A 23,659-nucleotide genomic window follows, 5' to 3' on the forward strand; every position below is an offset into this window, starting at 1 on the left:
CATTGAAATGGGCATTATGCTGGAGGAGCCCAGAGGAAGAGAGCTGCTGCCTCAGAACAGGGAGCAGTCCCTAGGAAGAGTGGCAGCTGGACTCCACCTGCGCCACCTCCAGATGGTACAGTGAAGTAAATCAGACACCACAAGCTGGCTTCCTCCTCCGTAGAACGGTATCTGCCCCCAGGGTTGGCAGGAGACTTCTCTGAGTGCTCAGCACAGCACTTGGTACACGGGAAGCTCTCCAAAATCCGACCCAGCTTTTTCGGTGGCTTCGCAGAGGAGGTGGCGCTGAACAGCTGCCTCAGAAGATGAGCCAGGATTTCACTACATTACTCATCTGTCCCCGCTGTTGCCATCCTGGTTCCATCTCTCCAGTCCTTGGAAGGTTTAGGGCTGAAGTTAGGCTAGCTAGGACCAGGCCCCCACTAATGTGAGGTGAGTGAGGCATTTCAGATGCAGTGGTTCACGGGGCTCCAGGAAACTCACTAAGCAACAGGTAGAATTCTAATGTAATGTAAAAACACATCCACAACGCTAAACCCCACGATGAATTAAATACCACAATTTTAAACAAGGACAGGATCTGACCTTGCACGTTCATGACCTAGCCTCCCTGGGCTCATCCTAACCCGGAGCGTGACCCAGGAAAGGTGACTGCCCCCCTCTTTCTAGAGCTCCTCGGGAACTCTGAAGGGTACACGGGCGCCGCGGCGGCCGGGGCAGGACACCAGGCGACTTCCTCCCCGCGCCGCGCCGCGTCAGTTTCGGGTTTCGACCCGCCGCGCCTGCGCGATGAGGCCCCGCCCCGCCCCCGGCCCGCCGCGCGCGCTCCGCCCCCGGGCTATGTAAAGCGGCCCGGGGCGGGGGTCGCGCCACCGCTGGGTCCGTGTCCCTCCGCGCAGGCGGGCGGCCCCGGAGAGCTAGTTAGCCTGCCAAGGCGGCGGCGGCGCGCCCCTCATCATGGTGAGCGGGCGCGGGGAGGCGGGACGGGAGGGGGCGGGCCGGGGAAGCACCCTTACGGAAAACGAGAGTTCAGGGGGATTTTCGGGAGGAAGTGGCATGCAAATGAGGATCCGAGGTTCCCGTGTGGAGCTCTGGCTTTCCGGGCCGTGGGGTGCAGCCTGAGGTAGGGGAGACCGGGGCCGAGTTGGGGAGCGGGCACGGCCGCCGGAGAAGGGCGGGATCGGGCGCTGCGGGAGTTCGGCCCGCGGAGTGTGGGCCGGGGATAGTGCGGGGCGGGCGTCCCTCGCCTTCTCCCGCCGCCCGAGGGCCTTATCTGAGAAAAGCCAGTGCCAGAACCGCGCTCGGGGAGCTGCCGGGAGGTGGAGCCGCTTTAGAGCGACCGCTTGCAGCAACAGGTGCTTGTCACTTGTGGCTTTTAGCAGGCGGGAAAACAACAGGCTCAGAGACGTGCTGCCGACACACAGCAAAGTTGGGGGCGGGGGGCAGAGCTGGACCCTGGAGGCAGGTGCCGTGGGCCGCCCGGTCCTGGGGCAGGCACGAAGACCACGACTTTGTGGGGGGCCGAGGGCAGAAGAGGAGGTGGCAGGCGTGGTGAATGAGGCCCTTTGTCCGGCGTTCTCCTGCCCTGCCCCCCACCAGCCCTTCTGTGGGACCATTGTCCCCCCCCCATCTCAGACAAGAGAGTATTATCTGTTGCTGCCCTTGTGGGGGTTGGGGAGGCAGTCTTTGGGTAACCCTTCTCCACCCCCAGCCTCCTCTGCACACCCAGAGCCAGGGCAGCTGTGGCTTTGCCAGGACATAGCAGCCCCACCTCCAAAGAGGTCATCCTTAATAGATGCCAAGAATATAAAGTTAGGGTCTGCTCCTAGAACCACGGGACATGCGCGCCCAGCACACTTTCCCTTGAGAGGCAGTAGCTGTGGGGGATCCTTGAAGCCGCAGCCCCGACCAGAGGGAGTTCAGAGTTTAGGAAACACTCAGACAAGCTCTCCTCTCCCTCCTCCACCACCAGCAGCTGGCGGCCACCCAGGACGGAAGAGAAGAAGGTCCAGTCCTGGGCCTGGGAAGGTGCCCACCGCACCGGGGGTGCTTTCAACTCAGGGCCGGGAGCCCCGAGTAGGAGGAGGCCAGAGCCCAGGGGGCAAGGCCAGTGGGGTGGCCCGGAGCGAGCTGGCTGACCTGCGAGCTGGCTGACCTCCGCTCTTTCCCTCCTCACAGAATAGAAGCTTCTCCCGAAAGAGCCACACGTTCCTGCCCAAGATCTTCTTCCGCAAAATGTCGTCGTCAGGGGCCAAGGACAAGCCGGAGCTGCAGTTTCCCTTCCTGCAGGATGAGGAGACCGTGGCCACGCTGCTGGAGTGCAAGACCCTCTTCATCCTGCGGGGCCTGCCAGGGAGCGGCAAGTCCACCCTGGCGCGGGCCATCGTGGACAGGTACCGGGACAGCACCAAGATGGTGTCCGCTGACGCCTACAAGATCACCCCCGGCGGCCGAGGCGACTTCTCGGAGGAGTACAAGCGGCTGGACGAGGACCTGGCTGCCTACTGCCGCCGCGACATGCGCGTCCTGGTGCTGGACGACACCAACCACGAGCGCGAGCGGCTGGAGCAGCTCTTTGACTTGGCCGACCAGTACCAGTACCAGGTGGTGCTGGTGGAGCCCAAGACGGCGTGGCGGCTGGACTGCGCGCAGCTCAAGGAGAAGAACCAGTGGCAGCTGTCGGCCGACGACCTGAAGAAGCTGAAGCCGGGGCTGGAGAAGGACTTCCTGCCGCTCTACTTCGGCTGGTTCCTGACCAAGAAGAGCTCCGAGAGCCTCCGCAAGGCCGGCCAGGCCTTCCTGGAGGAGCTGGGCAACCACAAGGCCTTCAAGAAGGAGCTGCGACACTGTAGGTGGCCGGGGATGGGGGGCAGGAGCGGGGACCGCCGCTGTCCTCTGGCAGAGGGGAGGCTGGGGGTGGCGAGGCACAGCGGTGGAGGCACAGGGCGCCCTCTCAGCTCACTGTACCCCTCCCAACCCCCATGGAGACTACGGGCCCTGTCTTCTGGGCAGGTGGTGGGGGTGGGAGGACACGTTCCCTACAGCCTCAGAGGGAGGACATGAGGCCATGTTTCCACCTGGCCTTTAGCAGCAGAGCCATTTTTCTGAAGTAAAATATTCCACAGAGGGGCACCTGGATGGCTCCATGAGTAGAGCCTGTGACTCTTGATCTCGGGCTCGTGAATCCCAGCCCCATGCTGGGAGGAGAGATCCCTAAAAAAATAAGGGGCACCTGGGTGGTTCAGTCGTTTAAGCGTCCGACTCTTGATTTTTGACTCAGGTCATGATCTCGGGGTGAGTGAGATGAGCCCCATGTTGGGAGTATTTGCTTAAGATTCTTTCTCCTCTCCCCTGTCCCTCCCTGCCTCCTTCTCTAAATAAATAAATAATAAAAGAACCTAGACAAAAAATATTGCACAGAATCCTAAGCTGCAAAAAAATCACACTTAAGACCATTGTGACTTCGGTGGGTATGATTCCCAGGTCTGAGGCTGCCCAGTGCAACCTTCAGGGGCTTCCTGCAGCTCCAGAGAACAGCCTCACACCTAGTCCAGACCCCTCATTTTGCAGAGGGGAAACCCCCTGGAGGGGTGTAGGATTTGCCCAGAGCTGCGGTGAGAGCCCGCTGGACTCTGTCAGCTCTAGCAGGGGCCTCCCCATACCAGGCGGGAGCTCTCCTGGCAAGGGGTAGGGCAGGTTGGGGTAAGGGACGCCTTCATTTTCCTCTGTGACCATTGGCCTCTAGTGATCTCTTAGGGATAGATCACCCACTAATCCCTTTTAGCCAATTTCTGGTGTCCCCAAATTTTAGATGATCCACCCACCCGTATGTCTGTGTGTTGTTCGGAGGCAAAATCTGTGCCTGGATAGAGCTCAGAGATCTCTTCTTGGCTCCTAAAGCTGGAACACTGGGAAGCCAGGGAACCATGAGGCCTGCAGTGACGTCACCCAGGTGTGAGCCCAGCACCTGGAACTGCTTGGCAGCAAAGCACCCTACAGGGCAAGCTCCTGATTAGAGCTCTTTTGCCTCTTGTAGCTGCCTTTACCATGAAAAACTGCCACCCTTTCCTGCCTAGGACACAGCAGGCCAAATGTAACGGGCCTGTGCTCAGAGCAGAGCACTCCCTCCACTGTGGAGGGTGAGAAACCTCCTTGTAGGGACTCTGGAAGTGAATATGACTGATTTAGTGACTGAAACAAGCCCAAGGCCTGATGTCTGGAAACTGAAATCAGGTCTTGATTTCCCAGGTCTTGCCATATGATATCTCCTATCCCAAGACCCTTCCTCCTCTAGGCCCTTTATAGGCTCTCATCCACCAAACAGGCCTGCACAGCACCTGTTACAGTGACCAGGTAACTTCTGGTCCGGGTAGGCCCGAGTGAGAGGGGGCACTGCTTAGAGTCCCCTGGGTGGTCCTGGGAAAATGGGTGTATGGTCGCCCTAATGGTACTTGTTTAGAACAGGGTCAGTCATGTGCCCCAGGCCAAAGGATGTAGCTCTGACTCCTTCCATCCTACCACAATAGTTCCAACACCCTTTTGCCTTTCTATCCCATTTTTCATGACCTGCTTCCCTCTTCCAGATGTGTAGCTGGTAAAGTTGAGATTCCCTTGGCCTATGCTGCCTGTCCCTGGGTTATAAGTGTGTTAGTTTCCAAATCTGGAAGAGATGTAAAAATCTACATAACGTGAAACCAGGGAATTTAGACCCCTTTTTGTAGCTCTGACGTGGCAGTTTGACCAGCTACTGAAGGAATGAATTATACCGGATTGCTGAAGAACTCCTGCTTGCTTTTTTTTTCCCCCACACTCCAAGCCTCCGTGGTCTTGGAGGTGGGTATGAGGATGGCTCCTGCTCTCCTGCCCTGACTGCTCTACTCTCTCCCTGCAGTTGTTTCTGGGGATGAGCCCAGGGAGAAGCTCGAACTGCTCACCTACTTTGGGAAGAGACCCCCTGGCGTGCTGCACTGCACAACCAAGTTCTGTGACTACGGAAAGGCTGCAGGGGCAGACGAGTATGCCCAGCAGGATGTGAGTGCTCCCCCGGGACCCGTGGCTGAGGTGTGGAGAGGGCAAGGTCTTCTGGAAATGGGGGCCAGCTCAATGCAAGGACCAGAAACCAGACAGCCTCAGGAAAAATGGCATCTCCTGCTCCAGTTCACCCCCACCGCCACAGGCTTAGTCACACAGCTGTCAGCCACCCTTTTTTAATGCGCCTCCCCCCCCACCTCGCTGCCCCCGCACTGCTACCAGCCTGCGTGCTCACCCCCCAGAGCCTTCTCCTGCTGCAGACTGATGCTTGGCAGCAGGCTCCTGCCTGTTTGGAGTTCCAAAGTTTAGGTGTCCCCCACCCCCAGCAAGCCCTGTGCTCAGAGGTCCTGGTCTCCAGGTCCCAGGCCTGGCCTTGCCCTGCAGTGGGGTGCACACATCAAGGGATAGTGGGGCTCCTGGCTTTGGGGTACCACATCTTTCCCTGCTCCCACTCAGCCGCTCTCTTCTGCCCACAGCCTCTAATGTGCAGTCCTTAAGCCGCAGGCACGTGGCCCAGCTGTGCACTGGTCTCCAGCCTCTGGTGGCCTCCTCCGTGAGGACTTCTGCCAACCCTCCACTTGTCTGCCCTGGTGGGGGATGCTGCCCTAATGCAGCATCCATTTTGCTGATCGTTTATTGGTCTCCCCTGCTTGCATTTCTCAGTTCGGTTTACTGTCGTATCCATGGCCCCTAGCACAGCTGCATGAATGCACAGGTGACGCTGTCTACACCGTCTCAGCCACCCACTTAGCACTGGTTTATTAAGCCCCTGTTAGGCACCAGACACAAGGGATTGTGAGCAAAGATAAGAGATACTGTTTCGGTCAGTCGGGAGAGATGGTCTTTCTGAGTCAGATATGACCACATGTAAACCTGGGTGTACGAAGTCGATTTTAACCTGAGGCATTTATTTCTGACCTCTCCGATATTGCCTGGGCACTCAGGTGGCTTTTACCGGGGTGAGCTGAGTGGCAGTGACAATAGTGCTTGTCATGTGCTTGTTACTGTTCTCAATGTGCCCAGACACTTGTTTCATCTGGCCACTGAGGTAGGTTCTAGCATCATTCCTGAAGAACAGGTGAATGAGCCAACATGGCGAGGTTAAAGGGCTGCTGGGAGGTCGGGTGCCAGGCTCAGAGTTGGGGGAGTCTGGCCTTCAGCTCCGCCAGGGTCCTCTGGCTCTTCCGCTCATGTCAGCATAGGGGCCATGAGTGGCTTTTACCCGAGGCTTCTGTTCACGGTGCTCTCCCCTGCTAGGCCCATCCTTGCTCAACAGTCTGCTCCCGGGTCTACCACGTCCAGCTTAGCGCTGTCGTTCCGTCCCCGCAGGTGGTGAGGAAGTCATACTGCAAGGCCTTCACGCTGACCATCACTGCCCTCTTCGTGACACCCAAGACTACTGGAGCCCGGGTGGAGCTGAGCGAGCAGGAGCTGCCATTGTGGCCAAATGACGTGGACAAGCTGTCCCCCTCTGACAGCCTGCCCCGGGGAAGCCGGGCTCACATCACCCTCGGCTGCGCGGGTGACGTGGAGCCCGTGCAGACAGGCATTGACCTCCTGGAGATTGTGCGGCAGGAGAAGGGGGGCAGCCGAGGCGAGGAGGTGGGTGAGCTAAGCCGGGGCAAACTCTACTCCTTGGGCAATGGGCGCTGGCTGCTGAGCCTGGCCAAGAAGCTGGAGGTCAGGGCCATCTTCACGGGATACTATGGGAAGGGCAAACCCGTGCCCACGCACGGCAGCCGCAAGGGGGGCGCCTTGCAGTCCTGCACCATCATCTGAGTGTTCTCGCCGCTGTCAGCCTCCCGCTCCTCAGAAGGGAAGGGGTGGAGGGGAAGGGAAAGCATGCCTTCTGCTTGACCTTTGTTTCAAAATTTTTTTTTTTTACACTCAAAGTTAACCTTTCTGTAACTTTTTAAAAAAACTTGTAAAGTAACTTTTCCTGCCCTCCCTTGTCCCCTCTAACACCCAAGCTTTCAACATGAGAGGGGTGTGGGGAGTGCCATTCAGGAACCCAGAGCAAAGCTGACGAGGCTGAGCCAAGCTGGGCCTGGAGCCGCAGCCACAACCCCATGCCCTGACGCCTGTCCCGGGTTCCCTGCCCTGAGCCGGCCAGCGGGGGAGATGCCCCAGAGCTGTGTGTCCCCACCGGGTGGTCACAGCGGCTGCGGGAAACTGGCTGTGGATCTGAAAGGGTGGGGAAATCCCTGGGCTTTGACCCCAAATCTAATCATTGCAGCCCCATGATGTATGCTGGGGCTTTTTTACCAGGGTAGAAAAGGGGCTTTGCGTCCCGCCTTCGGCCCTAAGTGCCTGTCCCCTCCTCCTTTACACTGTGACTAGGGAACATTTGACAGCCACATCCCAGCTGGCTGCAGGTCTTGCCCCAGGAAGGGGTGGGCTGGCCATCTTTTCCGGCGGTGTGGCTCGGCTGTGGGGTTGGGGAAATCGAAGCCAGAGAAAGTACCATCTGCCCAGACCAACTTGCCTCCCTGGTGCCTCTGGAGGCCTTGGCGGCTCCTCTGCAGGGGTTAGTCAGTGGGGGACCGAGAGCCAACGGAGTGGACCCCTGGCTGGTAAGGGCCAAGCTCCCCTGGTGCTCTGAGAAGGGGTTTTTTAACATTGGTACACATGCTGTGGTTCCTGGGGTGCCCGCCACTGCCCCCCTGCTCAGTAACAGGGCCTTGCTAATCAGGTTGTCACTGGACGAAAGTGCTTGAGATTTAAGTTACTATCCTGGCTTTGCCCGACCTCAGTGACTTGTAAGACTGACCGTGAAATAAACTGTGTTAATCCTGGCTGTGTGCAGTCTCTCTCACCCTTCTGTGCCCAGCTCAGTCTTCCCTGGGGCCAGGGCTGCTCTATCAGGACTGGCTTTGTCCCGCAGCTTGGGGCCATCGGTCCTGTCTCCCCTCTGCTGGCTGGGCACAGCTGTGGTGAGGTTGGGCAGCTGAACAGTGTTGGCTTTCATGAGGCGGCAGAAAGGAGAGCGGCCGATCTTAGATGCACACAGGAAAGTGGGGGGTGGCTGGGTCTGAGGGAAGTGAGCAGAGCCTGTCCCCAATAACTGTGGCATCGGGACCACAGGTGTGCCAGCCCCCAGCAATCAGAGGGCCTTCTCAGCCAGACCCATGGTTCCTGGTTTGGGTTTCTGCCAGTCTTCTAGGGAAGGCCACCCTCAGGTCAGGGTGCTGCAAACACAGGGGAAGACCTGACATTCAGGAGTTCATACAGGCCTAACTCAGTCACACTATCGCACTGGCCTTGACATCAGTGGGGGAAGACTGGAGAGAAAGGGGCTGGGGCTCAGAAGGAAGAGAAGCAGTAAGTTACCTATTTGGTCCACGGTCCTTTCCCAGCCAGCTCTACTACCAAAGTGCCAAAAATCTAAGCATCGAATTCTCAAATCCCTCTGCCTAAACTCATAAAAAGATGACCTCCCGTGAACACTATGCTTGACCTGAAGAGCAGGACACTGGTCACCGCCTCCTCCCCTAACTCGTCTGCCACAGAGAGGGGACAACAGTGGAGAAGGTGAGGAGTATTTACTAAGAATGCGGTTTCCAACCACGTGAGTTTAAGTTCTGTGCCTGGACCCCAGGGCCCAGGAGCTGTGTGTCTCACCAGGAAAGGAGGCAGGATTTCGTCCCTGTCTCCATGTCCTTTACCCTGCAGTGGCCAGACGGCTGTGAGGGCCTGTGTACATCTCCTGTCTGGGTCAGCCCAGCCTCAGGCTTAGCAGCCAGCCGTGCTGCACGTGAGCTCTAGACACACGCAGCTTCTAGTGAGCTGTAGCAGCCCTTAGCGTCAGATCACCTGTGACTGACATCAGGAGGGTCCCAACACCAACTCAGTCCGGTTCAGCACTCCCAGGCTGAATAGGTCTGGGACAGGTGGCTGGCACCCCCCCCCCCCCCGCCATCAGGCCCCAGATGGGCAGGTGCTGAGCCTACAATCCGTGTCTGTACCAGCTCCACACTGGGGGCTCAGCTCTGGCCTACCAACTCTGGAGTGACACAAAGCAGCTGCCAGAGCAAAGTGCCAGAAAGGGTCAAAACATTTTATTCTCTTAATTTTTTTTCTTTTTTAATAAAGTTAAACAGTAAAACAAAAATTCACAAGCTGCCTCCCTGTCCACCCCCCGCCTCCCTCCCCTCCCCGCAGTCTTCGGCGCTGGCTCCCTTTCCTTCCCCCCGACTCACACAGACACAGGGTATCCAACTAAGAAAACGAAACTGCTCTAAGGACAGGGAGACGAGATGAAGGGAGGAGGTGGTGAACTGTGCCCACGTTCAAGGTTACACTGAGCAAGTCTGCACTTTCTGGGTTCTGGATGGTTTCCTTTCATTAGCCAAATTGAAAAAAGAAATTCCCTGGACCAGATGCTGTAAGGCAAAAGAAGGGCTTGTTAGCTTACTCTGGGTGGAAAGATCACTCTGCTCTCATTATGGGAAAGTCTTCAAGGGCTGCTTCGAACTCAGAAAAACCACCAAGAGCATCAACAGCCTAGGTCTTAGGGGAGCACGTGAGCAGCTGTGTGTGCAGCTTCTAAGCGTCACTCTTGCAGAGAAGCCCCGCAATAGACAGCTTAGAGACGCCTCCTAGATGCTGCAGAGGTGTAGACTAATGGTCCCAAGGCACAGTGCACCCCGGAGCCTCCCCACCTCCATCCTCAGCAGCCCGAGTGGACCTGTTCCCTGCTAGATGGGCCTTCTGCCGCCTCTACTCCTGGGCCCCTCTGACTCTCAAAGAACTACCCAAGTGGGGAGTCATGTTATGGGCCTGTGATCTGGGAACTCCTGAGAGCGGGAAGCTTACCTTCAAAGCTGAAGCCCCCAGGACCGCCAAAGAATGCCTTGAAGATATTGTTGGCATCAAAATCTGTGGAGCAGAGCAAGAAAACGGGGCAGGGACAAAAAGTTGGAAAAGTTAGACATGTCTGAAGAGGAACTTATGACAACACTAAGAATGGGTCCCCAAAGCTTTCCCAGATTCATCCCTTACGTCCTTCCCAAAACCTCACTGACAGGGTGGGCCTATCTGCCCCGCCCCCCATGCCCACACTCCCTCCTCCTCCCCAGCTGGACTGGAAGCAAAGCTTTCTTTGCCTCAACCTACTTTGCGAGACCTTCTTCTCAGCAACTGGGATGCCATTTGCACTTAAAAGATTCGCCCCACACTGTCTCCCTATAATGCTGGGGCTGCTACTGAGGGGGCGAAAATCTATCTTCAACGTTAACAACACTAAATATAGGAACAAGATCTAAAGATTATTGTATTCATTTGATTCCATGCTCTGTCTAGACTATGCCAGGACGGGGGAGGGAAAGCCATGGTTTATTAAGCATCTACTAGGTGCCAATCATGGTGCTGGGTACTCTTCATACCTTACATCATCCCCAATTTACACTCAACAAAACCTACGTAGAGAGCTCACGTTACTTGCTTTAAGATCACGCAGCCAGTGACGGCAGCAGAACTGAACACTCTGGCTCCTGCCTGACTCTAGTGCTGTGGCCTGATCACCGGACCACAGCAGGTCCCCAACTGAGTCCCTAAGCTACACAGAGCATTCGTCTCCACCAGTTGATCCAACAGGTAGATTGTGTCCAAAAGCAGACTCTTCCTTGCCTGTGCGCCTGCTCATCTGGGGTCCCCTAGCTCCGTGACTGCATCCAGCGAGTCAGCCATCTAAAGCCACTCAGCTTCATCCTTTCCTTCTTCCAACACATCAGCAACCACCTCCTGCTACATCTCCCACGTGCCCTCCGACCCTTCCTACCCAAGTCTCCTGCCATCTCTCACCCCCTTCCCAGCACCAAACCACCTCATCACCGCCATCACAAATACACTTCTGGAGCCAAAGTCTGGTTCAGGGCGCCCCTCCTCACAACCCTTCAGTAGCATTTGACTGCTTGTTGCTCCTCTCAACTGCTAGGCAGAACAATGTTCACTACTGGTAAATCTGTTACACACACACCCTGAACCAGTGACAAGGATTATCTAGGTAACACCATCGGTCCTATTTTCAATTTCAAGATTTTCTTTTTTTTTTTTTTTTTTTTTTTTTTAAGATTTTATTTATTTATTTGACAGAGAGAGATCACAAGTAGGCAGAGAGGCAGGCAGAGAGAGAGAGAGAGAGGAGGAAGCAGGCTCCCTGCTGAGCAGAGAGCCCGATGCGGGACTAGATCCCAGGACCCTGAGATCATGACCCGAGCCGAAGGCAGCGGCTTAACCCACTGAGCCACCCAGGCACCCCAATTTCAAGATTTTCTTAATGGAGGAAAGAGGGCTGGCGTCAGAGACCACGGTCTGAGACGTATGCCTGTCTCATCTCCAGCGGAGCTAGGAGTGAGCGCAACACTGACAGCTATGCTTTAAGTCTTTCAGAGAAATTGAACTCTGAAGCCCGCTGAGAACGAGTGACACATGTAAATATCAGCCAGCACACACTCTGCAGTGGGGAGGAAGCTTCCAGCCGTCATGAAAAAAGCCCACATTCCCTACTCTGGCTGCCAAGTCCTTCCAAGGGGGGAGCCAGCTACGTTGCAGCCTCATGTCTCACCTTCCACTGCCTTGAGCACCCTCTATCCTCCCACGCTCAACCCCTCGCAGCTCCCCAAAGGTATTATTTCTCCATCTCCAAGCCTTCCCTTGCTAGTGCTCACCTGCTAAGTACCCACTCTGCATCATGAGCTCCTGCTACCCTTGACTGTCCTTGTTGGGACTCCACATCCAGGGCTCAGGGGTCAGATGTGGCCTGCGGTCACTGTGCAAAGCCCAAGACTGGGTTCTTGGAGCTCAGGGAACCTGTTTGATTCACCTGGTATTTCCAGCGCCCAACATAGTGCCTCACACATTGCAGGTATCCATCCAGGGGGCCTTCACATCACTGTGTTTGCCTGTTACACAAACTCCCCTTTGGAGAGTCTTCAGAAAAATTCTAGCCACCCGCTGCTGTCAGCTTCATCCCAGACTGCCCCAACGAACTCACCGCCCATATTCATGCCCTCCTCATCCAGGTCCTGTCCGCTGTCATAGCGAGTCTTTTTCTTGGGATCAGAGAGGATGGTAAAAGCTTCTCCAACTTCCTTGAACTTCTTCTCTTCCTCCTTCTGAACTTCGGCACTGGCTCCACTGTGCCGATCTAAAGGGAACAGTATGGGAAGAACTCAGAATCACAAGAAAACAGTTTAAGACGAAGACCACTTTTAGAATCTGGTACACTTCCAAAGCTTGGAGGGTAGGGTCTTAGCAACAGCTCTTTCCCAGCTGAAAAGCCAGAACCTTTCATTCTCGCTTAACTTTGGCAAGGCCGGCCTGGTTTGCGCTTCCCAAGTCCGTTCCCCGCATCCGCTCTACCTGGATGGTGCATCAAGGCCCGTTTCCGGTAAGCTTTCTTGATCTCGTCCTCAGAGGCATTCTTGTCCACTCCCAGAATTTTGTAGTAATCTTTCCTCTTACTCTTCTTCAGTTCCAGCTGTGCATTTTTTAGGAGCTGTTTGTGTTCTAGAAGGGGACAGTTAGAGTCAATGGACAAATCTGACTCTGGTTTCCCTTAACAGGTCCTAACACAGATAGATGCCTTACAGTCAGAAGCTTTGTTAGTCATACCAGGCGCACAGGCTCAGTGGGCTAAAGCCTCTGCCTTTGGCTCAGGTCATGATCTCACGGTTCTGGGATCGAGCCCCGCATCGTGCTCTCTGCTTGGCGGGGAGTGTAATTCCCCCCCACCTCTCTGCCTGCCTCTCTGCCTATTTGTGATCTCTTGTCTGTGAAATAGATAAATAAAATCTTAAAAAAAAAGATTTTCTTTATTTGACAGACAGAGATCACAAGTAGAGAGGCAGACAGAGAGAGGGGGGGAAGCAGGCTCCCCACCAAGCAGAGAGCATGATGCAGGGCTCGATCCCAGGACCCTGAGATCATCACCTGAGCCGAAGGCAGAGGCTTTAACCCACTGAGCCACCCAGGCGCCCCAAATAAAATCTTAAAAGAAAAAAAAGAATCATACCAGGTGCAGTTATGGTGTTTTCTTCTGAAGATTATAAAAAAAAATCTACTCATAATTTGATTCCTCCCATCATCCTTATTACACAGAAAAGGAAGTGAAAATGATAGAGAGGATTCAAGGCCAGAAAAGAAGTGCCTTATCCTACACTTGGCATCTCGCCTCACTTCTTCCTGGCTGGCCATCGATAAGCTCCTGGTATATCCTTGTTCCCTGAATCAAACGACCCTGTGTCCAGTTTTAAGGGCCTAAGAGTAAGACCTCACAGTTCCCTGAGAAACATACTCTCAGATCCCTTTACCTTTTGTTTTCTCCGTCTGATATACTTTTTCATAGTCCCGCACAGCTTCTTCATACTGTTCTGTGTCCATGTAACTGAGAAGGAAATACAGGGGGGTACAGCAACATAAATAGCAATGGCCTTCGGTATCACTCTGGCAGAAGAGGCACAGCTCAAGCAAGAGACACACACTTTTGGTTGAGATGCATCATGAAACAGAAGTCCTTAAGCCAGCCGTGAGAAAAAATTAACCACCAATTTCTCAAGTAAAGAGAGATATCTCATGCCACTTGCATCCAACCAGCAAAGTAATCCTCTGCTCTGAGCAGAATGCAACCAACAGGAGAAGGTTCCTTCTGATTTCAGAGCCCCCAACCCAAGGGGCATCTGGACTGCCTTAGGAAAGGCAATGTAAATGCATCTACTTGAACGATTACTTGGGATTGAAATGCCAAAGAAAAATTATCCAGTGAGAGCAACGGATATGGAAAAGCTTTGAAACCTGTAGTGCCATAAACATGCAGGGCCAGCTCCAATCCAGAGCAGAAGTGGGATTAGTGAGCCACTTGAAGGATCAAGTTCAAGGTGCTGTGGCTGCTGGCAAATGTTTCCACTAAGACTAATCAATCTGAGAGATGTAGGTAGGTGAAAGAAAGGAGACTCTTAACACAGGCTTGCTTCATATTTCAATAGTGCAGAAGAAAAGCAGGGGAGGGGAGGTCGGCCCAAGATGGGAGGAATCTAGCTTGACAGGCTGATGGCCAGAACTTTTAAGACCTTCTCTTCCACAGAAGCAAAGTGGCATTTTCCATGTCCTGATAAGATCACTGGCACCAAGATTGGCCTACCACTTAAACTGTGGTAGATGTTCCAGAGACAGACCGCATCAGCTGGATGCAGCATAGCCAGCCACTGCAGAACAAAGACCAAACTGACTACCCTGCCCCTTACCGACCCATCTTCGCAAACATCAGAGCTCCACCTGGCTAAGAGGCCACAGCAGGGTGGTGGTACTGATGTGGCTGGCAAGATGGGACGCCCAACTTCTTTTTTATTTTTTAAGATTCTATTTGTTTATTTGACAAGAGAAAGATCACAAGCAGAATGAGAGGCAGAAGCAGGCTCCCCGCTGAGCAGAGAGCCCGATGTGGGGCTCGATCCCAGGACCCTGAGATCATGACCTGAGGCTTAACCCACTGAGCCACCCAGGCGCCCTGGGACGCCCAACTTCTTAAACATCTCTGATTTTCCAGCATCTTAATTTATAATCTTAATTTAAAAAAAAAAGGTGAGAAAAGCCAGTGCCCTGCAGACACATGGCACAAATGCTACCAGGAGCATAAAGAACCCATTTACAGGGTCAAGAATAATATAAGCTGATAGCCCCAGGTGTAGAATGATCTGATAGATAAGCAACCTTAACAAACTTTACATGCCCTTTTGGAACATATTAAACAAGCTTATTACAGTGATTTGCATTTTTATTTAACATGTTTTTAAAATTCAGAGACATCTATATTTATATTTTTTTCTACGTTGCACACCTGAAATGATAGGACACTGTATGTCAACTATATAGCTATTAAAAAAGTATCTTCTTTTTAAGTTGAAGAAAAAGTAGATAAGCAGAGCCTCAGGGAAAAGGGAAACTCCAGCCCATGAAAGGAACTGTAGCAAAGATCTGGTGTGTTCCCAACTTCAAGGGTATGTTGACAAAAGACTTGGGCAGCAGTCAGGCCCCTGTCCCTGGTTCAGCTTTGGCCTGCACTAATCTCTGCTACTTCATGTCAATCCCAGCTACTTGAGGGGACCACTGGCCAAATTTCGGTCAACTGTGCACTAGAGTGCATGCTGTTCCCTGTGGTGGAATCTCAAAGGGAGAGCCACCCAGGGGATAGTTCTGTTTCTACCACAAAGATAAAGAGTTGTCTGATTAAAGCCATTTGATTTTTCCTTATTGAACACATATCAAGTTGTAATTATCCACTCCATTACCTTCCTAACAAGCCAAGAATTTTCTCTTCTCTCCCCAATCCTTGTTCGGACACTGCAGAGTGTTCACTGAGCTGATGTGGTGTCATGCCCCTGGCCACCCCTGCCCCACTAGATACTCAGGGGATTCTCTTTGCTAGCATTACAGCTAACACCACAGTGAACTTGCCTATAGCATTTTGAATCTGTCAAATTGAGTCATTAGCTGGGCGAGAAGGTATGTGCTGTCTTTCAAAGCTTCCATGTTTGCCAACGGTTTGCAAAGAGATGACTGACAGCTGGTCACGGTCTGTAATACAATTCCATGGATGTTTCGATTTGACACTTACTGGTCTACTTAGAAATCCACTTAAAACAAATAAAAGAACCACACACAGTAACAATTTTCCTATTTAAAAAAAAATGAAACGGGAGGCAGGCCATGCCCTGCACCACTGATGAGACCAAGAAGCTTAAAGAATGACAGGCTCCTTCGGCACCTGTGACAGCACCAGTTCTTTGGCTCCGACATTTCATGACAAGAAATGGAATGAATGTTGGAGGATTAGTATACCCCACATAGGTCTTCCTTTTGGAAGGAAACCTGTCTGGCTTAGAATCTGAAATAAGAAGAGATGGATTTGGGGGAGGTCTCTCTTTGCCTTTGCTGAGGTTCCTGTCTGCAGAGAAGAGTCTGGATGGACAAGTAAGCTGGCAAGCACCCTGACTCTGAAGACAAATCTGGGCACTAGATCTAGGTAGGCATATCCTGGCTCATAAATCACCGAGTCCCACGGAGCTAATCCAAAAGGGGCTTCCTTCATACTGGGAGGCTGAGCCAGATTAAATCCCTTCAATCGAAAGACTGTCTTCCCTAACCCAGAACAAACGGGAGAAGGACAACTGTGAACTGTCTCCAAGAGATAACTTTATTTCTTCCTCTTCCAAGCACCATACATTCATTCCACAAAACATTTACTGAGTGAGCACCGACTGTGTGCCAAGCACTGTGCCAAGTTAGAGCAAAAGTGTACAACACAAAATACAATCTCCAAAGGAAATGGATTTAAACTTTAACAAAAGGAATTTGGGTCAGGCATCAGAGGAAACTTACTGACCGTGAGGGGCGTAAGACACAGGCATGGGAGACTGAGGGAGCTTGTGCAATCTCCTCCGCTGGAGGTCTATAAAGATAGTCTAGGGCTGGAACAATCCCACCTAGAGGCAGGGGGAAGGACCAAATGACCTCACAACATCCCTGGGTCTGCTTCAGCATCCACAGTGCAATTCCCCTGGCAGGCCAGCAGCAACTCCCTCTTCCCCTCGCCCGCCGGAGGCACTCACCACTGAGCTCTTCTCAAGTAGGCTTTTATATAAGTGGCATCGAGCTTCACTGCACTCGTGCAGTCTTCTATTGCATCATCTAGTTTCCTAAGCTTCAGGAGAGAGAGAGCAGTCATACTTCACATCTCTGCAGACCAAGGGAGCCCAGAGGCTGTCAGCACAGCTTCAAAATTCTAAGAGGATCAGTCATGCTGGTCTCCCAACTGTCACACTTACTCTCGGTCACTGAGAAAGCCAGTGTCTCAGAGGGCTAAGGACACCAGGTTCCAAACTGGTTTCTCTTCTACGGGATGGAAGCCAGGCACACTTACATGCAGGGATAAAGCACCTTTGCCATTCTGGGATAGTGCCCAGACGAGACACAGAAATAGGGCGGTTCCTGCCCTCCATTCTCCCAAAGGCCAACGAGAGGGGTAAAACTGCTCTGATTTCTAAACACTGGAACACTATAAGAGCAAGGAGCCTGCTGTTGTTTCTTACGGTACGAAGGACTAGAGTGGGCCCGCAGGCCGTTTCCAGCCGAGTGCAGTGAGTATCACTTAGGATGGACAAAAAATCTAAGCCTGTCTCATACTCTAATTTCCTCCAAATCACTCCTAAGAAAGAAATAATCACTTGCTTAGGCCAAAATCAGCAATAATATTTGCATAAAAAATTATCCTAAAGCCTCCAGGCATTCTCTTAGTGGAGGAAAGGGATCTTGAGGAAGAACCAGTAGAAATAGCCTTTCAAACTGTCCCTCGAGTGCCCTTCAATTCCATGGAAAAGGTAAAAGCTTGCCTCTTAGAAGGAAGTTCCTAACAAGCTGAGCCTTCCACCAAAACCACCTTTTCTCCTTTCACCTGGCTTCCCCTCATGAGGCAGAGTCCCCAAGCCCTCTTTGATGTCCCTTAAACATATCTCCACAGGCCCCGAGACCCAGACCGGGTGCTTACCTTGGAATTAACCGTGCCCCGATTACAGTAGAGTTTTGCATTTGTTTTTATATTATTAGGGTCTATCCCCAGGGCTTCTGTGTACAGTTCATAGGCTAGCTTGTAATTTCCTTCTTTAAATGCTTTATTCCCATCTTCTTTCTTTGCTTTAAGTGCTTTGGCATTCTACAGGAAAAGCAAGGGGGGAGATTAGTTCACAACCAGGAAACCTCAGGCCACTGTAACAGAGAGGTCCAAGTCTATTTTCAATTTCTCAGATCCCAGCTGTTTAGCATCACCCTGACCCTGACTACCCCTCCCCACCACCAACCCCTTGGGCTATTTGTTGCTCACTGGTGCTTCCTACAGCGTGGACAGGTGAAACCAAGATTTACAAAAGAACAACAATGAGACTCGTTTACCCAGGTTTTACCTCCACTCCCTAGGATAAACACTACTATTTTTTCTTCACTGAGAGAAGAAAAAAACACACTTAGGTATTAGAAGATCTGACCCTGTATGATCACATTTACCTTTGGGTCAATAAAAGTAGTTCTTATTGAATTAATTTCTAATGAAAGGATGAAGCATCCTGGCAAGGTGGGCAAAGGAGCTATCATATTTCATATGGGCCTTGAATCTTCCACTCGACTCTCTTAAAGGCTCAAAAAGGAAGCTTTTTTTCCTACTCAGAAGTGGGGCCTAGAACTTACTCTGCAAGCAATGCAGGCCTTCTCATGGTCAGGAGCCATCCTGAGAGCCTGTACAAAAAACTGAACCGCCTTCTCAATACAATCTTCATAATAAAGGCAAAGACCTCGTACATACAGAGCATCCGCATTGGTAGAATCCATTCGTAAAATGTCACTGCAATAGCCGGAAAGGGGCACATTCAGCATAGTTTGGATCTCCCCACCGTTATTATCATTTGTGATTACTCTTGCCAGTTTTTCTCTTGACCCTGTGTCTAGTAAAAAAGTATCCAAATGTAGACAGATCCCAATGAGCTCTTCCCATATCTTCGCCAAATAAACCACCTGCATTTACCTTTAATACACTTCCTGTGTCTCAGTCTTTGTTAGGACAGAGATTGGCAAACTACAGCCCACAGGGCCCGATCCTGCCTGCCACTGTTCATATAAATTAAATTGTACTGAAATCAGGCCACGTCATCCACTTATCTATTATCAGCGGCTGCTTCTGCACTACAGTGACAGAGGTGAATGGTTGCGACAGAGACTGTATGACCTACAAAGCCTAAAGTATTTACTACTTGGCCCTCACAGAGCTCGCAAACCTGTGGTGCAGGAAGAAAATGACATTAAAACAAATAAAAAACAAAAAAGCCACACCTCACACATGTGTCCTCCCACATGGAGCTGAAGTTCCTACTGTACTTCTACATGTCTGGTAGGTTTTCAGATCTTGTCTAACTCTGGCTTTAAGTCCCAGGAAGGTCTGCTCAGCTCTCTGGTCTACCTACATGACATATGGTGGTACAGAGAGCTGCCAGACGGCACCTGTCTAGTGCTCAATACCAGTTCAATACAGAATGGCCTGACTTCATACCTGGCCACAGACTGTGCTTCCGGGTAACGACCTAGCATTGCTAAACATTCTGCTTTGAGGATTTTGAAGCGATGGCAGGCAGGGGCAAATTCTAGGGCACGATCCATGCAGAAAACCACCTATGGTGAGAAAAAAGAAAAGAAGGCTCTTCATTCTGGACTCTAGAAGTATCTTCATTTATTAAATATTCACTTATTCATTAAATATCTGGCCATGAGCAACAGACAGATTCAAAGAAAAGCAATATCAGAGCCTAGGAACATAGCTAATTCATTTGATTAAACCACTGAAACAAGGGGAGAAACTGATCCAGATTCTAATGACATGACAACAACAAACATTTAAGTACTTTATATACTGACCAAGTTAATACTACAACAATTTTATAATGTAATTTTATGAAGTACCTTATTTTATCAATGAGAAACTAAACTAAAACACAGAGATTAAGGAATGTGTTCAAGGTCAGCAAAGCATGTGACAGCAACAGGATTCGGTCTCAGACACTATAACTCCAGAGGTGTTAATCACCATGCGAAGCTGCTTCCACAGTGACTGGGACCAAAATTCACACTCTTCTAGTGTAGAAATATGGTTATTTGCTACTTTGCATAACTTACCATGCTTAGCCTATTACATAAGGCAAGGATACCTAAAATTACCTGATACAGAATCATTGCTCCCTATATTACTAAAAGTGCTTACTGTTCCCTCCTCCCTGTGCCATGAGCCTCACATCTCATTAAGCACCCGGGTGGCCACACTTCCACTTCTATTTAATTTAATTAATTAATTTATTTATTTATATGACAGACAGAGATCACAAGTAGACAGAGAGGCAGGCAGAGAGAGAGAGAGAGAGGGACGCAGGCTCCCTGCTGAGCAGAGAACCCGATGTGGGGCTCGATCCCAGGACACTGGGATCATGACCTGAGCTGAAGTCAGAAGCTCAACCCACTGAGCCACCCAGGTGCCCCTTTATTTATTTTTTAAAAGGTTTATTTACTTGTGGGGGGTATAAGTGGAGGGGAGGAGCAGAGGGAGAGAGAATCCTCAGACTCCCCACTGAGCATGGAGCCCAACAGAGGGCTCAATCCCAGGACTGACTGAGCCACCCAGGCATCCCTCCACTTCTATTTTAGTAGAAATATACCAATAAAATGATTGGTTTAAAATGGTCCTAAATAGACTGTATCAGACTACTATACTCCACATGCTAAGATATATAAACCAAAAAGCGTTTCTCTCTCTCTCTCACGCACCTGCACACAATGGGATTACTTATCTTTCAGCTTGATAAAGCCTCTCCACATATTCCTTTTTTCTCTTTTCATAAGTTTGTTCTCTGAGCCTTCACTTTTTTAAAAGACTTTTTATTTTATTTGACAGAGAGAGACAAAGCAAGAGAGGGAACACAGCAGGGGGAGTGGGAGAGGGAGAAGCAGGCTTCCCGCTGAGCAGGGAGCCCAATTTGGGGCTTGATCCCAGGACCCTGGAATCATGACCTGAACCAAATGCAGATGCTTAACAATGACTGAGCCACCCAGGCGCCCAAAGGCTTCGCTTTTGATTTAGCTGCTATTTCTGGGAGGTCCTTGCAGAATCATATTCTCATCAAGGATACATGACCCGAAGGAGGAATGTGGAATTAAGAGACACCATTTTGGGGGCGCCTGGGTGGCTCAGTGGGTTAAGCCTCTACCTTCGGCTCAGGTCATGATCCCAGGGGCCTGGGATCGAGTCCCACATAGGGCTCTCTGCTCAGCAGGGAGCCTGCTTCTCCTCATCTCTCTCTCTCTCTGTCTCTCTGCCTATTTGTGATCTCTCTCCTCTGTCAAATAAATAAAATCTTAAAAAAAAAAAAAAAAGAGACACCATTTTGTCTAAGAATCTGGCCATGGGGATCAGGAAGAAATGAAGTTTGAAAGCTCAGAAGTAATAATGGGCCAAATTCCAGCAACAGGCAACTGGTTAGACATTCATATAATGGAATACCGATTGGCTCTAAAACAGAATGAAGCAACTTTCCATGTATTACTAAGAAAAGACTTTCAAGGTCTACTAAATGGAAAAAAAGGTCCACAACAGTGAAAAGCATGTAACCTTTCATATAAAAAAGGGAAAATCAGGACTCTGTATTTCTTTTTGCTTATATATGTACAACCAAACTGTAGGTGAACAGAAGAAATAAGACCAGAGATTACTTGAGGGGGTGAGAACTAGGCAGACAGAAGTGTGAGGGAATACCTATCACTGAGTATTGTTTATACTTCTACCTCCCCCACTCCACCAATACTTCTCAAATTTTTAATGATGAATAGCACCTATTCAAAAATCTAAAATTTGAAAATATGCAGAAGTAAGAAAACAACAAGAGCTGCTCCACTTGGAAGACTGCAATGTTCACAGAGCAATGTGGGGGAAGAACTCTCTCTCGGGGCATAGGTCACTATCCTCGAAGTTCTAAGGATACTATGAAAATTCAGGTATCATGTAGGGTGGAGTCATGGTGCTAATTTTTTCCTCCCTTAAATAGAAAAAGAACTGGGGAGGGAGGGGAAGCAATCAGATGTAAGCAGCCACACCCCGTTGCATTTGCAACGTTCTGTGTGGAGATGGTTCTACCCGTCGGGTCAGTGGCGTGTCAGCTGAAGGCTCAGTGCTTCACTTCCCACCCCCCAACCCCCATGACTATGGACAGCTGCAGGCAAAGAAGATCTTTGTTTCTTCCAAGTTCATCTGTTTCCCCTGCCAGGATCATAATTCTTCATTTGTGACATCACCATGAGCTACAGTGGGGGGGCTGGGATGTCACAAACAGAGGATTCTGTCACAAACTGGGGATTCTGGCTCCAGAGTGGGCAAGAGAGAAAAGAAACTCTAAAAACTGCCTTTTGAGACAAAGCTTTTGCCTATGTGAACCTCTGAAAACGTGACAGAAAGCAGAATCGCTTTCTAAACACACACACACCCCTCAAAAAACTTATGAATCACAGTACAAAGACACTGTGGTTATTAAAACCAATGGACAGAAGAGGGATGCCAAGGAGTCAATGCTGGGACTCTGCATAAGTTAATCAGAAATATTTATTACCAAATACCTGCAGTTTGTTACTTAAGAATAAGAATAGGGGCGCCTGGGTGGCTCAGTGGGTTAAAGCCTCTGCCTTCGGCTCAGATCTCAGATCCTCAGGGTCCTGGGATCGAGCCCCGAGTCAGGCTCTCTGCTCAGCAGGGAGCCTGCTTCCCTTCCTCTCTGCCTGCCTCTCTGCCTACTTGTGATCTCGCTGTCAATTAAATAAATAAAATCTTTTTAAAAAAAAAAAAAGAATAATTAAGAATAATTCTAAAAAATAATAATTCTTAACTGTACCTTTTTATCAAACGTTTATTGAATACATTCTACAGAAAGCACTGAGCAAATTCCCACGTATGAAGTAACAATCTGTTCCTTGGATGATACAAACCTCTTGTAAGTGATCCTGAAAATTGATCCTAATCAGTGGTTTTTACCTTTTTAGGGGGCTATTCACCTTCCCTTTTGAAACTCTGATGAAAGCTATCACCTAAGCAGAGAATTGAGAATTTTTTTAAAAAAAGATTTTATTTATTTGACAGACAGAGATCACAAGTAGGCAGAGAGGCAGGCAGAGAGGTGGGGGGGGGAGAAGCAGACTCCCTGCTGAGCAGAGAGCCTGATACGGGGCTCGATCCCAGGACCCTGAGATCATGACCTGAGCTGAAGGCAGAGGCTTTAACCCACTCAGCCACCCAGGCGCCCCGGGAATTGAGAATTATACAGATGAGACATAACCACTATTAACAACAGCTACAAAGATATCTAGAACTTTTATACCCTTCCCATGCTTTCAGACAGGTGAACCCTTTTGGCACATAAATTTTCATGGACTATCACACAGCTCCATAAAGGAGAGCAGTGTGCTTTCACAGAAAGGCCTAACATCAAAACGGTAGTGGTGACAGGTTACATACATTGGTCAAAAATCTGTAAGGAGCCTCTATTTTTTATTTAGACCTGCATCTAATTCACACGAAGCAGGAGTTAAAGCTAGCTCTCATTCAAATTAAAATGGATTACCCAAACCTAATATTTAATTCTAGCTAGTATTCCCTCTATATGCCAGTACCCTCTTAGGCTATTATCTTATATCAAAAGCAGGAACAAACTTGAGTAAACTCACACTGCTTTTTAACATAAAGCCAAATATCATTAGAAAATAAATACCTTGAAAAAAAAAAAAAGAAAATAAATACCTTGGCAAAAAAGTTTTTAGATGTCATTTTGGTAGTTTCTTATAAAACTTAACATGCTTTTACCACATGATCCAGCAATTGCCCTTCTTGGTATTTACCCAAAAGAAGTGAAAACTTGTATCGACACAAAAACCTGCACGCAGATGTTTAGAGCAGCTCTATTCAAAACTGTCAAAACCATAACCGTAACACATGTGCCCCTCAGAGCACCTGCATGGCTGTCAGTTAAGCACCTGCCTTCAGCTCAGGTCATGATCCCAGGGT

General features: G+C 50.4%; 2 protein-coding genes across 4 annotated transcripts in view; one reads left to right on the forward strand and one right to left on the reverse strand.

Moving 5' to 3' along the window:
* The first annotated feature begins 780 nt into the window (after nt 1–780).
* CNP (2'',3''-cyclic nucleotide 3'' phosphodiesterase) lies at nt 781–7,826 on the forward strand. 2 transcript variants are annotated; one of them, XM_082706161.1, is made up of 4 exons: nt 781–960; nt 2,179–2,848; nt 4,892–5,031; nt 6,361–7,826. In XM_082706161.1, the coding sequence occupies exons 1-4, from the start codon at nt 958–960 to the stop codon at nt 6,808–6,810; spliced, it is 1,263 nt and encodes a 420-aa protein (XP_082562287.1). In that variant the 5' UTR covers nt 781–957; the 3' UTR covers nt 6,811–7,826. The 2 variants fall into 2 exon arrangements, with proteins under 2 accessions (XP_082562287.1, XP_082562288.1); XM_082706162.1 differs by having other exon boundaries at nt 875–1,123.
* A 1,241-nt stretch (nt 7,827–9,067) lies between these two features.
* The window catches only part of DNAJC7 (DnaJ heat shock protein family (Hsp40) member C7), a 29,470-nt gene continuing 14,878 nt past the window's right edge, over nt 9,068–23,659 (reverse strand). For both annotated transcript variants that reach the window (XM_082706159.1, XM_082706158.1), the window contains exons 6-14: nt 19,121–19,239; nt 18,265–18,418; nt 17,573–17,737; nt 16,638–16,729; nt 13,344–13,417; nt 12,394–12,540; nt 12,026–12,178; nt 9,847–9,909; nt 9,068–9,413 (exon numbers count right to left, since the gene is read on the reverse strand). In XM_082706159.1, the coding sequence (XP_082562285.1) occupies nt 9,376–9,413; nt 9,847–9,909; nt 12,026–12,178; nt 12,394–12,540; nt 13,344–13,417; nt 16,638–16,729; nt 17,573–17,737; nt 18,265–18,418; nt 19,121–19,239 (1,005 nt within the window). In that variant the 3' untranslated portion in view covers nt 9,068–9,375. The remainder of the gene's footprint in view (nt 9,414–9,846; nt 9,910–12,025; nt 12,179–12,393; nt 12,541–13,343; nt 13,418–16,637; nt 16,730–17,572; nt 17,738–18,264; nt 18,419–19,120; nt 19,240–23,659) is intronic.

Source organism: Mustela nivalis (genome assembly GCF_964662115.1).
Source record: "Mustela nivalis genome assembly, chromosome: 17".
Classification (NCBI taxonomy): domain Eukaryota; kingdom Metazoa; phylum Chordata; class Mammalia; order Carnivora; family Mustelidae; genus Mustela; species Mustela nivalis.

Bases quoted from the DNA above. Each gene is read 5' to 3' on its own strand.
- CNP (XM_082706161.1), top strand. The intron at 2,849-4,891 runs GTAGGTGGCCGG...CTCTCCCTGCAG, and splicing joins CAAGAAGGAGCTGCGACACT to TTGTTTCTGGGGATGAGCCC. The intron at 5,032-6,360 runs GTGAGTGCTCCC...CCGTCCCCGCAG, and splicing joins ACGAGTATGCCCAGCAGGAT to GTGGTGAGGAAGTCATACTG.